Source organism: Excalfactoria chinensis, chromosome 18, assembly GCF_039878825.1.
Source record: "Excalfactoria chinensis isolate bCotChi1 chromosome 18, bCotChi1.hap2, whole genome shotgun sequence".
In the NCBI taxonomy this organism is placed as follows: domain Eukaryota; kingdom Metazoa; phylum Chordata; class Aves; order Galliformes; family Phasianidae; genus Excalfactoria; species Excalfactoria chinensis.
In genome coordinates, this window is record NC_092842.1 from 846,738 (window position 1) to 857,450 (window position 10,713).

At 52.7% G+C, this 10,713-nt stretch overlaps 1 protein-coding gene across 2 annotated transcripts in view; it reads right to left on the reverse strand.

Annotated features, from left to right (window-relative positions):
* Positions 1 to 8,179, reverse strand: part of RGS3 (regulator of G protein signaling 3) — a 47,310-nt gene extending 39,131 nt beyond the window's left edge. The window contains exons 1-8 of one of the 2 annotated variants that reach the window (XM_072352778.1): positions 7,985 to 8,179; positions 5,973 to 6,023; positions 5,359 to 5,417; positions 4,695 to 4,789; positions 3,772 to 3,840; positions 3,146 to 3,206; positions 1,866 to 1,956; positions 1,225 to 1,292 (exon numbers count right to left, since the gene is read on the reverse strand). In XM_072352778.1, the coding sequence (XP_072208879.1) occupies positions 1,225 to 1,292; positions 1,866 to 1,956; positions 3,146 to 3,206; positions 3,772 to 3,840; positions 4,695 to 4,789; positions 5,359 to 5,417; positions 5,973 to 6,023; positions 7,985 to 8,069 (579 nt within the window). In that variant the 5' untranslated portion in view covers positions 8,070 to 8,179. Of the gene's footprint in view, positions 1 to 1,224; positions 1,293 to 1,865; positions 1,957 to 3,145; positions 3,207 to 3,771; positions 3,841 to 4,694; positions 4,790 to 5,358; positions 5,418 to 5,972; positions 6,024 to 7,984 lie in introns of those variants that run through there. The other variant, XM_072352771.1, reaches the window with a different exon arrangement.
* Positions 8,180 to 10,713: the final 2,534 nt, after the last annotated feature.

The following is a 10,713-nucleotide window of genomic DNA, read 5'->3' on the forward strand; positions in this document are numbered from 1 at the left end:
TTTGTTATTGCGACGTTCTCACAAACACTCGGAGGATGTCTGAGCGGCGTTTCACAGGCACTGAGTGCGCGAGCCCAGCTTCATTGAAGGGATGGTTTGCACTGCTTACACTTGGAGAGGACAACAGAGAGTGGCTTTTTTTCTTTCTTTTAATTAAAAAAAAAGTAGTTTCTGTAAGCACAGAGCCAAAGGAAGAGCACGTCCCCATGCTTTGTGCTCATGGAGTGGGATCAGAGTCAGCTGAATTGTACCTGTGGTATCATCTCAGAATTAAAGACAAACTCCCAGCCCAGCCAGCAGCAGGGCATGGAGCAGCACTGGGCAGCTCTGCACTCTGCAGCAAGGCTTCCTGGAGAAAGCTCCTAACATGGAGATGGAAAGGAGAAGCTCGAAGAAAGCCAAGCACAGGGCCCCCTTTGTAGGGCAAGGGATGGCCATGGAAGGAGGAGAGGAGCTCCAGTGCTCCTCATGAGCCGGCACCTTGCAAGGCCAGTGGAGCTGCTCCTGGCACACTGGCACTGCTAGGTCTGCATGGGGAGATCCACCTCCCCCAGCCACCATCGCTCCAGTCAGCAGCACTGCTGGAGAGGAAGGGAGGAGAGGGGCGCTGGCTTTGTTTGTCTTGCTCAGTCCTACGCTTTAAAACAAATAACTGAAAACGCAGCTGAGGGAAGCAGCAAAGCGGAATCCAGCACAGATAAATCACAGGGACGGCCGAGCCCTATTTCCGATGCAGGCCATGTGTTTGCATTCTCATTTCCCATCTTTGCCTCTCCTATAAATCACTGAGGCTCCACCAAGAGCCTTTCCCTTCCCAGAGCAAATGGCCCCAGCAGGAGGAGGGGAGCAGACGCACCCGTGCACGGCGACGTGAAGCCGGCCAGGGACAGATGCTGCACTGCAGGCAGGCAGCCAACTCCAGCCCATTGCTCCTTGTTCCCATCACTCCCACTCAATGGCACTTGGTCTCTGTGGTACTGTCCTGGACAAACAGGAGGTCCCTATTCAGCAACAGGAATCAAGCGTGGGATTACTACACCCATTGCCTCCTTGGGCTGGGAACATTAATTGCTTGTAAAGCCATAGAGTCAATAGGAAAACCGACACAGCTCCCATCTCAGCATCATCCTCACTAACACTCTGCCCCTCCTGCTCATCTAAACCCCCACACGCAGGCTGTGCTGCTCATACATTGCTGGCAGGACAGATCCCAGTTGTACCCACCTTCAGCTGCCTCATGTCTGCAGTGTTCTGGCCCTCACACGCTGCACTCCGACCTCCCAGTACTGGTTCTTAAGGAAAAAGAAAAAAGGCACATCAATCCAACAGCACACAGCTCCTGACAGCTGCTCTCCCCCACCACCACATCCACACACCGTAAATAAGATCATTTTGTGTTAGGGAACATCACCTCTGGGCTGGGGCTGCCCCACATGACGGCAGCTGTGAGGAGGGCTGCACATCTTGGGGGGGGGGCATTACTCCCTCACCCTGCTGTCCCCCAGCACATCCTCCTCTGCACACCACAGCACTGTGGCAAACAGACCAAGGTAGGAGAGAAAACCCATCACAGTCCCCGGGTATCAGAGCCCAGCCACAGCGTCACCCCAAAGGATGAGACAGCTACAAGGCTGGGGGCCACAGAGAGCCCAAAGCAAAGCATAAGTAAAAGACAAAGGAGAAAGCTCAGTGCCAATGCAGAGACTGCCAAACTGCCCAGATGCCCACTGACCACAGCATCTAATGTGAGGACACAGACTCCATAGGGCTGGTGGCTGCACCACACCACAGCAGGAACAGACACGAGTCCAGCACCCCTCCCACACCATGCCAACTTTCCCAGGCTGTTCTGGAGGGTGACACACCTCTGCTCTTCTTCAGCCGCCGCGCAGCCACCTTCAGGTGCTTGGTCCTGCCCAGATCCTCCCCAAGGAGGTAGTACCAGCCACTGATCTCCTGCATGGGGGGAAAGAAGCTCTCAGTGTTGGGGCAGGTACTACATCCCATTTAACTCAGTCCGGGCACAAAGTTCTGGAGTCTTGCTGCAGGAGCTGCCCTGGCCAGAGCACACACGCTGCCCTGGAGCACTTCTTGCAGGAGATGTGGACCCAGGTAAAACCACCCACACTATGCTTGCAGAGCGGGGTGACCACACCAACCTCCAGCAGTGCTGGGCACTCCATGTCAGAGCTCCCTCTGCCCCATCCCACCCATGTGGGATATCTCATTTCTTCTCTGGGCAATCAGCAGAAGCCAGAAAACAATCATTTGTCCACACTACCTCTTGCTCTCACTACACGTAATTCAAACAAACAGCTCCTTATAACCTCTTGCTAGGCAGCAAATGTCCACACCTCAGGTGATTTGTGAACAGTCCTCAAAGCCCTTCCAGCACCTGCTCTGGGCTGTCCAGGGATAAAATCTCCTTAACTGCCAATGGCTAAGATGAAAGTTTTCAACGTTTCAGTGGATCAGCAGAGGTCGTTCACAGCGGCAGCTTTGCAGCCTCCTTTAGAAAGGCAAAGCCAGCTATGTGAGAGCTGTATTACCCAGCAGCAGCCAGACTGGGGCAGCAGCAGGGACAGACCTGCAGCAGCTGGGACAGAGCCTGGCAAGAGGCACCTTGCAGCACCGCTGCTACTGGGAACATTCTCAGATGTGAACACCCCTGTATTTGCCCACCCCACACTCACCTCAGCTGTAGAGCCCTGTCTGCTTAGTGCAGGGAAAGAGGCAGAATCCTATTCCAAAGACAGTGTTCCCACCACCCATTGGTTACCAGCCAGAGGCCACTGCACAGATGTGACAAGTGCCAGCAGGCTGGGTAAGGCTGGTCCCATCTCCCAGCCCTACACGGCACTAACAAAAGCCACATATCTGCACCCAGTGGTGCTGCTGAATGTGTCATCACTGAAAGGAGTGGCAATCCCCTGATTTAGGATCCCTTCTCTGCTCCCCACCCCTGCCTCCAGCAGTGGCACCCATGCCAGCTCACAGTGGCTCTGTACCGGCAGGTCCCTGGACAATTTCAAAGTCCCTTTGCCCCTTGGGGCAAACAGCCAGCTGCTCCCTGCTCCTGCCCTGAAGGTGCACTACATGCACCTGCTCAACCCAATCCCACACACAGCACTCCAGATGGAGGTACCTTGTCCAGGGTCAGGAGGGACTTCACACCAAAGCTCATGCACCCAATCAGTCTGCTCTGCCTGCAAGAGAGTCAGAGACCATCGGTGAACACTACTTGGAACCTCCCCCAAGGACCATTTCCCCACCTACACCCCTTTGCAGGGACCATGTGGATATCCCTGCCCACACTGGGAGCTGGACTGTGTCCAGGACATGCCCCTTTCTCCATACAGATGTGATGTAACCACACAATTTGGCTGCAGCAGGAGCAGGAGCCAGCAGCCACTTGCATGAGCAGGGGGTACTAGAGCCCAAGCTGCTGGGCTTTCCTTATCCCTGCATCACCCCAGGAAGTAGGGGGGATCCCTGGCTCCAAGGCCCTGCCAACAGGGTAAATGGGAATGTGAAATGCTGGCTGTGGTGACTGCCACCAAGCAGCAGCATAGTAAACAGAGGATATCAAGGGCCATGTCTCCTCTCCAGCAGTCTGCATGTAGAGCAGCCTGAATTCCCCATGTGCAGCAGACTTGTTGTCAGGTTCTGCTCTCGAGGAGCTCACATGGGGGGGGGCAGAGCAGAGGGCAGGTGCACTGCAGTGACAGCCCTGTCCTAACAAGATCAAAATGCAGCGTGGAAACCCCATACCTGCAATCTCTCTCTTGGTTCCAGACTGTGACCAGGAGACGTTTCTGTTCATCCTCCTCCCGTACCAGGCTGCAAGAAGCAGAAGTAGCCCATGAGCACATTCTGCCCAGCAGAGCCCAGCATAGGCTGCCTGCATGGCCATGGGACCCACACCCTCCTTGATACCAGGTGTTCTCCACTCCTTGCACAGGCCCTGCAGCATCACCCCAGCTGCTGTTCCTCCAACAAGGCACTGTTGCACTGATGTACTCATTCCTGACAAACCGCACCATAGGGATGTGAACTCCCCTAGGCAGGTGCTGGCAACACTGCCCCAGTGCTTAAAGGAGGCATCATGCAAAAGGACACATCCAACATCAATAGACAAATACGAGGAATAAGGAATTGTGCAAACTATGAAGCAAACATTCTGACCCAGATTAAACATTACATGAAGATGGAGGTCTGACAGACATGTTTGCTAGCAGTGGGGAGCTGCACTGAAACATTCCATGCCATAGAGCTCCTTTCCCATGCAGAGACATGCTGGAGCTACCGGAAATCCTTTTACCTTTCTCCTCCATACTGGTGCCAACACTACTGCAGGCGCAAGGAAACTGAGCGTGTTTGCTCAACTCCTGCCCAGCAAGAGTGTCCAACTATGCGGGAACACCACTGCCACATCGTGTGCTGACAGCTTTATGAGCTCTGCCCAAGAGTTCAAGACATTTCAGCTATAAAAAACAGCAGAATAATGCCTGTCACTCTTCATCTCAGCAGCAGAGCAGTTCATGCGTGATGCATGTTTATTACAGATCATAATGTAAAAGCAAACACATCATCTTGGCTTCCAGAGGGTGCCCCAGGACAACAACGACTGTTTCCCCATTGCTCTGTGGGAGCTGGGGGATGAGCCATAGCCATCCCTGCTCCATTGTACTCACAAGACAAAGTGCTCGTGGAAGACTGGGTTTTTGCTGTCTGGCACAGTCTTTGTTTTCTGTCTGCACTTCCAGTCGGCATCTGGCACAATTGACATCTGCATGGGGAAGCAAGCAGCTCATCAGCCATCTCAAAGTAACACTCAGCACCAGTACAGGAGAGCAGCACAGCCACTGTTACAGGTGGCTGAGCCTCAAAGGTCTGGCTGAGCCCATGCTCACAGGTAGCTTAGATCACTTTATCTTATGTATGTCAAACAGCCACGTTACAAAACTCCTTATAGGGTGGTGGAAGGAAAAAAGCAGAATATCAGAGACTGGTGCATGAAAATGGTGCTGGTCAGTCTCTGACTTGCAGCCTGTTCACTGAGGAGATGCTCGCTGCACTGCACACACCACAGGACAGCCCAGGGCACCGCTCCTTTGGTTGCACAGTGGGATGCTCTCACCCCTGAATGCCTCCCATAGCCCCTCTCAGGAGTTCTCCTTTGCTCTTCTGGCTCCGCGCAGGCATCATATCAACAAAGCCATCATCCCAGCCATGAGACCAGCAAACTCCCCACATGCTGCTCAGCCAGGGTAAGGTAGAAGAGCCCAAGAAGGAAATAGAAGGGACCATGCTTGGAAGAATCAACATCAAAGCCCCAAAAGAGCAGGAAGAACCTACCTTCACATAGGAGTTGCACGGCCGGTACTCAGTCCCCATCAGACCTTTTGCTTCCATGACTAGAAAGGAAACAAAGCAGTCAGGCCCCAAAGCATCAGTAAAGCAACTCTGCACCTCCCTCCCTGCAGGACCCTGCACACCTCCCTAGTAGCTCAGCCTTAAACAGGGGAGGGGTTCTGCCATATTTTGTCTTTATGACAACCCCGTCACAAATTCTGGAGTCTGTGGGTGAGGCTGGCAGCAGATGCAGTGCAGCGCTCAGATGGCAAACAGCATTTCATCTGCTTGACTTGCCTCTGCACTGTGCTCTCAGCCCTGGAGCCAAATGTATCATCAAGTAAAATACCCATGGCCACATCCTGATAGCAGCCCCACCAACAGGGCCCCAGCTTCGTCCCAGTGCTGACAGCAGGGGACCCTGTGCTTCCTAAGCAGGAGCTGGAGGCAATATCTCTGCACGAGAGAAGGCCTGTACAGCACTAAACCAAAGCACTGCTCTACTGATGGAGCTGTTCCCAACAGCCACCACAATGCTGTCCCTTGGATCTGAAGGAGGGAATAGCAGTGTTGTACATATGGAATGTCCCCGTGGCTCTGGGGCAATCAGTGCTCACCATGCAGCATCAGGGAGCGGTCCCGCACCTCTATAGACAGCTTCAGCTGGCCTGGGAGAACAGAGAGGAGAGAGAATGAGGAGGTAGGACCCTCATGCTGTCACCAGAGTTCACAGCATGGGGACCTCATGCTCCCCACGTACAGGGCCAAAACCATCGTGCCTCCTCACCCCAGGCATGGGGGTATTGCTCAGGGAGACAGGCAGATCCAGACTCACACTTGTGTGCCTAGGACAGCATCAGCTGAAACCTTGGGGGACCCACACTGGCCTCTGAATCCAGACAGCCTCCTGCAGAGATGCAGGGACAAGATGGGAGCACCCCTTCCAAAAAACACAGAGGAGCACCCCAAAGACACAAGCACAGCATCCACAGCTGAAGACCACATCACCCACTGCCCCCTCTGCACACAGATGATGGCAGAGCCAAGAATAAATTCCAGTTCTTACATGTCTATAAACCCAACCTGAAGCTTCTGCTGCCTTTCAAAGCTCCCATGTCAGATCCCCAGGCTCTCACCGCTTATCTGGAGCTACAATTTGTGATTGTTGGCACTGCCCAGACCTGTCTGCAGGCAGCTGATTCCCAGCATTGAACTCCAAGCAGTCACAGAGCATGGGGTTGAGGCTTTGCCATGCCAGCACAGTTATTCTCCCATTCCCATGCATGAGCAACTCCACATTAACCCTGAAATCCATCTCCAGCGCTCAGACTGGCAGAAATCTCACACAATGGCTTTTGTCGGGATTTAGGTAAAATGCTGCTGAGATGTGGAATGTGAGATTCCCCACTGAACAACAGCCCAGAAGGGCCCCAGGGAGCTGCTCCCAGCCTGGATGTGATGTGCAGAGTTTAGGGGTCTCACATTCACATAATTATTCCGAATCAACTCAAAACCAAACATTTTCAAACGCTCCTTGAGAGTCAAACAGATGGAAAACATCACTGGCAAAACACCTTCTTTAGTCCAAAGCAAAATAGGCCATTTACACTCTTTTCCTGGCATTCAAAGAAACAACAAACTAACTGGTAAACATCACTCATGCACATATAAACATCATTTCAATTACACAACAACATTTCATTTGGTAATAGACGCACCCAAGAGCTTGCTTTTGCAGGGGTGGGGATATCTGAAGGGATTGTTTAACCTGAAACAATTCAGAGAACTCACACCTCATCTTCCGCACAACAAAAACCACCATTGACAGAACACTGTCAGATCTCTCTCCAACTCACGTGTTTGAGTGCATAGCCATGTGTACATAAGGCAAGAAAAACAAGACAGACCTTCCCCCAGGTGGGTAAATCGATGCAGCTTTTTAATCTCAAACCAATTTATGGCACTGAGAATTTCGAGCCACCAAAGCCTTCTGAGCCAAGACTTAACCCTCTGCAATCTCCAGATCTCTGGCCCTGTGGAAACCAACTCGCTGCTCCTCTATTAGCATTTAACAGTCACTCCAGCACAAAAGTAAAATGCCCATCTAACCAAGCATGACCAGGAGTCATCCCGGTAATGAATGGATTTTGGGGAGGAGAAAGGAAGCCTTTGTGCCGGGTAGTGCGGGGGGAGGTGGGGGGCAGTTCGGATGCCCAGCCCTGGGCTGGGAGCAGCTGGGGCTGCACAACTCCAGGACAACCACGGGACCAAGGCTCTGCCTAGCAAGGGTTGGACAAAAGGCTGGAGTGCACAGGGCCCTGTATACAGGTGTGTTTGCACAGAGCAGCTCAGCAGCAGCAGCTGCATTTTCTCAGATGCACGGAGCAGTAACCTTCCCCCAGGGATGGGAAAGCAGCAACACAGCACCTACCCAGGCAAGCACTTAGGCTGCATTTCCACCACTCACCAAAAGCAAAAGGTCAGAGAGAGATTTTCCCAGATGTGCCAGCCACATCTCCCCACGGATGGCGGACCCGTGAAGAAAAGTGGGCTGTCAAGACTATAGGATATCCCAAGTTGAAAGGGACCCATAAGGATCACCCCAAGCCAAGCCAGGCTCATGGCTTACCGAAGGTGGTGAGGCAGAAGGAAGCTCCCAGGGGCTCAGCCCGACGGGTGCAGAGCGAGACCCTGTGCACACTGCCGGGCTCCATGGCAGGACAGCTCTAATTAGCAGTAACTGCAGCCCTCCCTTGCAGGCCAGGGAAAGCTGAGCGAGTTGCAGCCAGGAGGGACAGGCTGCTCAGCAGCGGCGTTTCCAAGGGACGCGCTCCAACCGCTGCGTTTGAACAGCGCAGCTCCCATTGGCCCCAAGGATTTGAATGGAGGCCGCACCTGTCTGAGCAAACAGGCCCGAGCCCGCAGCGCACAGCAGCGCTCTGCCCGCCCCGCAGCCCTGCTGCCTCCTGCTGCGTGCTGTACCGCCGGGTCTGTTGGGGTGCGCTCAGCTGCTGGGGCACCAGAGCGAGGGGAACATGCACAGCGACTTGGACAAATAACACAGGAGGGGAAGGGCTGCAGGGGAGTTCGTTTGTGGGGATTACGGAGGGAAGAGGCAGCAGGGCAGGGTTATGTGCTCATGACAATGAATGGAGCCCTGGGAGCCAGCAGTGCGCCCAGCAGTGCACCCAGCAGCTCCAGGCGCTGTGCTGCAGCTCACCAGAGTCACAGAAGGTGAGAAAGTGCCCCATCCCTTACCTTTCCCCTTCACTCGTGCAGGACTGATCTTCCTCCTCCTGCCCAGCAGCGCTCCCTGGCTCTGGCAGCAGGCTCGCACTGCCCTGCATTGTACCGCTGGCAGCCCCCACATCCGAGAGCTGTGCCTTGTGCCTGCAAGAGAAAAGAAACAGACAGGTGAGGGCATAGAGCTGGAACACAGAGGACATCACTCTGTGGTATCCTGCACACCCTGCTTTGTCCCCCAGACACCATGCAATCAGAACACGTGCTGGCCCAAGCCTTGCTTTCTTTACTGCACATCCCCACAGCAGCTCTCATCCTACAAATGCAATCCCACAAGGAGCCGAGCACCTCCAGTACTCTGCAAAGCAAGTGTGGGAGATATGGTCCCCTGCCTCCTCCAAGCACCAGGTCATGGAACCTGGAACCCGCGTGGTTGTGATTCGTGCTTCACCCAGCAGACAGCAGCACTACAAACTCAGTGAGGAATCACCCGAGCACTCACATGCCAGCCCTGACTCTCCCCGCTGCTCCATGGCTCTGGCACAGGACTGTCCCTTGCTCCAGCAGTGTCCAAGCACTCCCGTCCTGCACACACTGTGATTCAGCAGCTCGGTATTACTGTAAAAGAAGGGGTGAAAAAAAGCATGGAAATGTCCAAAGAGAGCAGGGCTTCAGCACTTGGAAGTCGAGAATGTGCACGGGGAAAAGGTGGTAGCTGTGATGAATGCTGTGGCTCCGCTCCCTACAGGCTCCCAACAGCACTTTAGCAGCTCCTTCCCTCCTAACATTCAATCCCCTGCAGTCTGACCTTCACCTGCTTTTCTACCCGAGTTTCCAGCAAACTGCACACTCAGCTGCTTGGCTTGGGAGTTAATGACTTTCCTTTAAAGTTTAACACAGTTCTCCATCACAGATTTCAGTTTGCCAGCACTGGGGTCTGCCTTTGGCTGGGTATTCAAATCCAAACACGTGCTTAGACAGCTATGTCAGGCTAAAGGGTAGCACAGGCACACAGAAAACCTCCAAGGTTACAGCTGGCTTTGAAACTCAAGGAGCTAAATCACATTGGGGAAAATGACCTTCCTCCCCAGGCAACAGGTTTTTAGGAACAGAAAGGCACCTGGGCACCACTTCCTGCTGCCACACCAGTTCAGCCCTGGAAAAATAGGTCTTTCTGAGCTGCAACGCAAACAGAAGCAAGATTCATAGCGAAACAAATGCAGGCAAACAGTACGAAAGGCAAATCAGAGGTTACCCCACAGGTTTCCTTTACAAAAGAAAAGTGAATTAACGTTCCAAAGTGAATTAACAAAGTTAGCATTAACGTAACAATTGGTACACACAGCTGAAAATAGCTCCTTAACTCGAACATATAACTTGTCCAAGTGTCTTTCTTTGGGCAGACAGGGATATGTACTCAATCAGTAGAGTTTTTGGATGGCGGTTTTTCGTAGTCAGACCTACTGAATTAGTTTATGGTGAGTTTATCCCAGAGAGGTTTCTTAAAGACGGAACAGCTGAACTGGAAGACCTTCATCAGAGACGATTTAACCTCACCAGACATGAGGTCAGGAGACAATTGGGCAAGAGCCATCTGCATGCTGTGTGCTGAGCTGGGAACCAGGCTCCTTGCAGTGGCTATTTGTTCTCTAGGAGATGTGGGGGAAAAGGGACTATTCCAGACATTAGAATTAAGTTTCAGGATAAAAACTTAATAATACTCAACAATTTAGAAGATACCATTCAGAGGGGGAAATAAAAGTAATGCTATCTTATTTTCTTCCAAAAATACAAAACAAAGAAATAAAGCGCACAGAGCAGCCAGGAGCAATCTCTAAAACAAACCTAAGCTAGTGAAAACAGGCTCCTGTGACAACATCCTGCATCACTGAAGTGACTCTGATTTGAGCTGCGTCCTGCTTTCAGCTCTGTGAACATTCACACTCTTCCTGTTTTTCAGCCAGCGCTAATAAAGCCAGCAGGACCTGCCCTCAGCTCTGGCACTGGGCACCTTGCAGCCCTCCCTGACTTGTGCTCACTCAGAACTTGCTCTGAAAAGCGGTTTAGGGTGGATCCTGGTAGAACTGATGTGGAAGAAGAGGTGTGAATTGGATC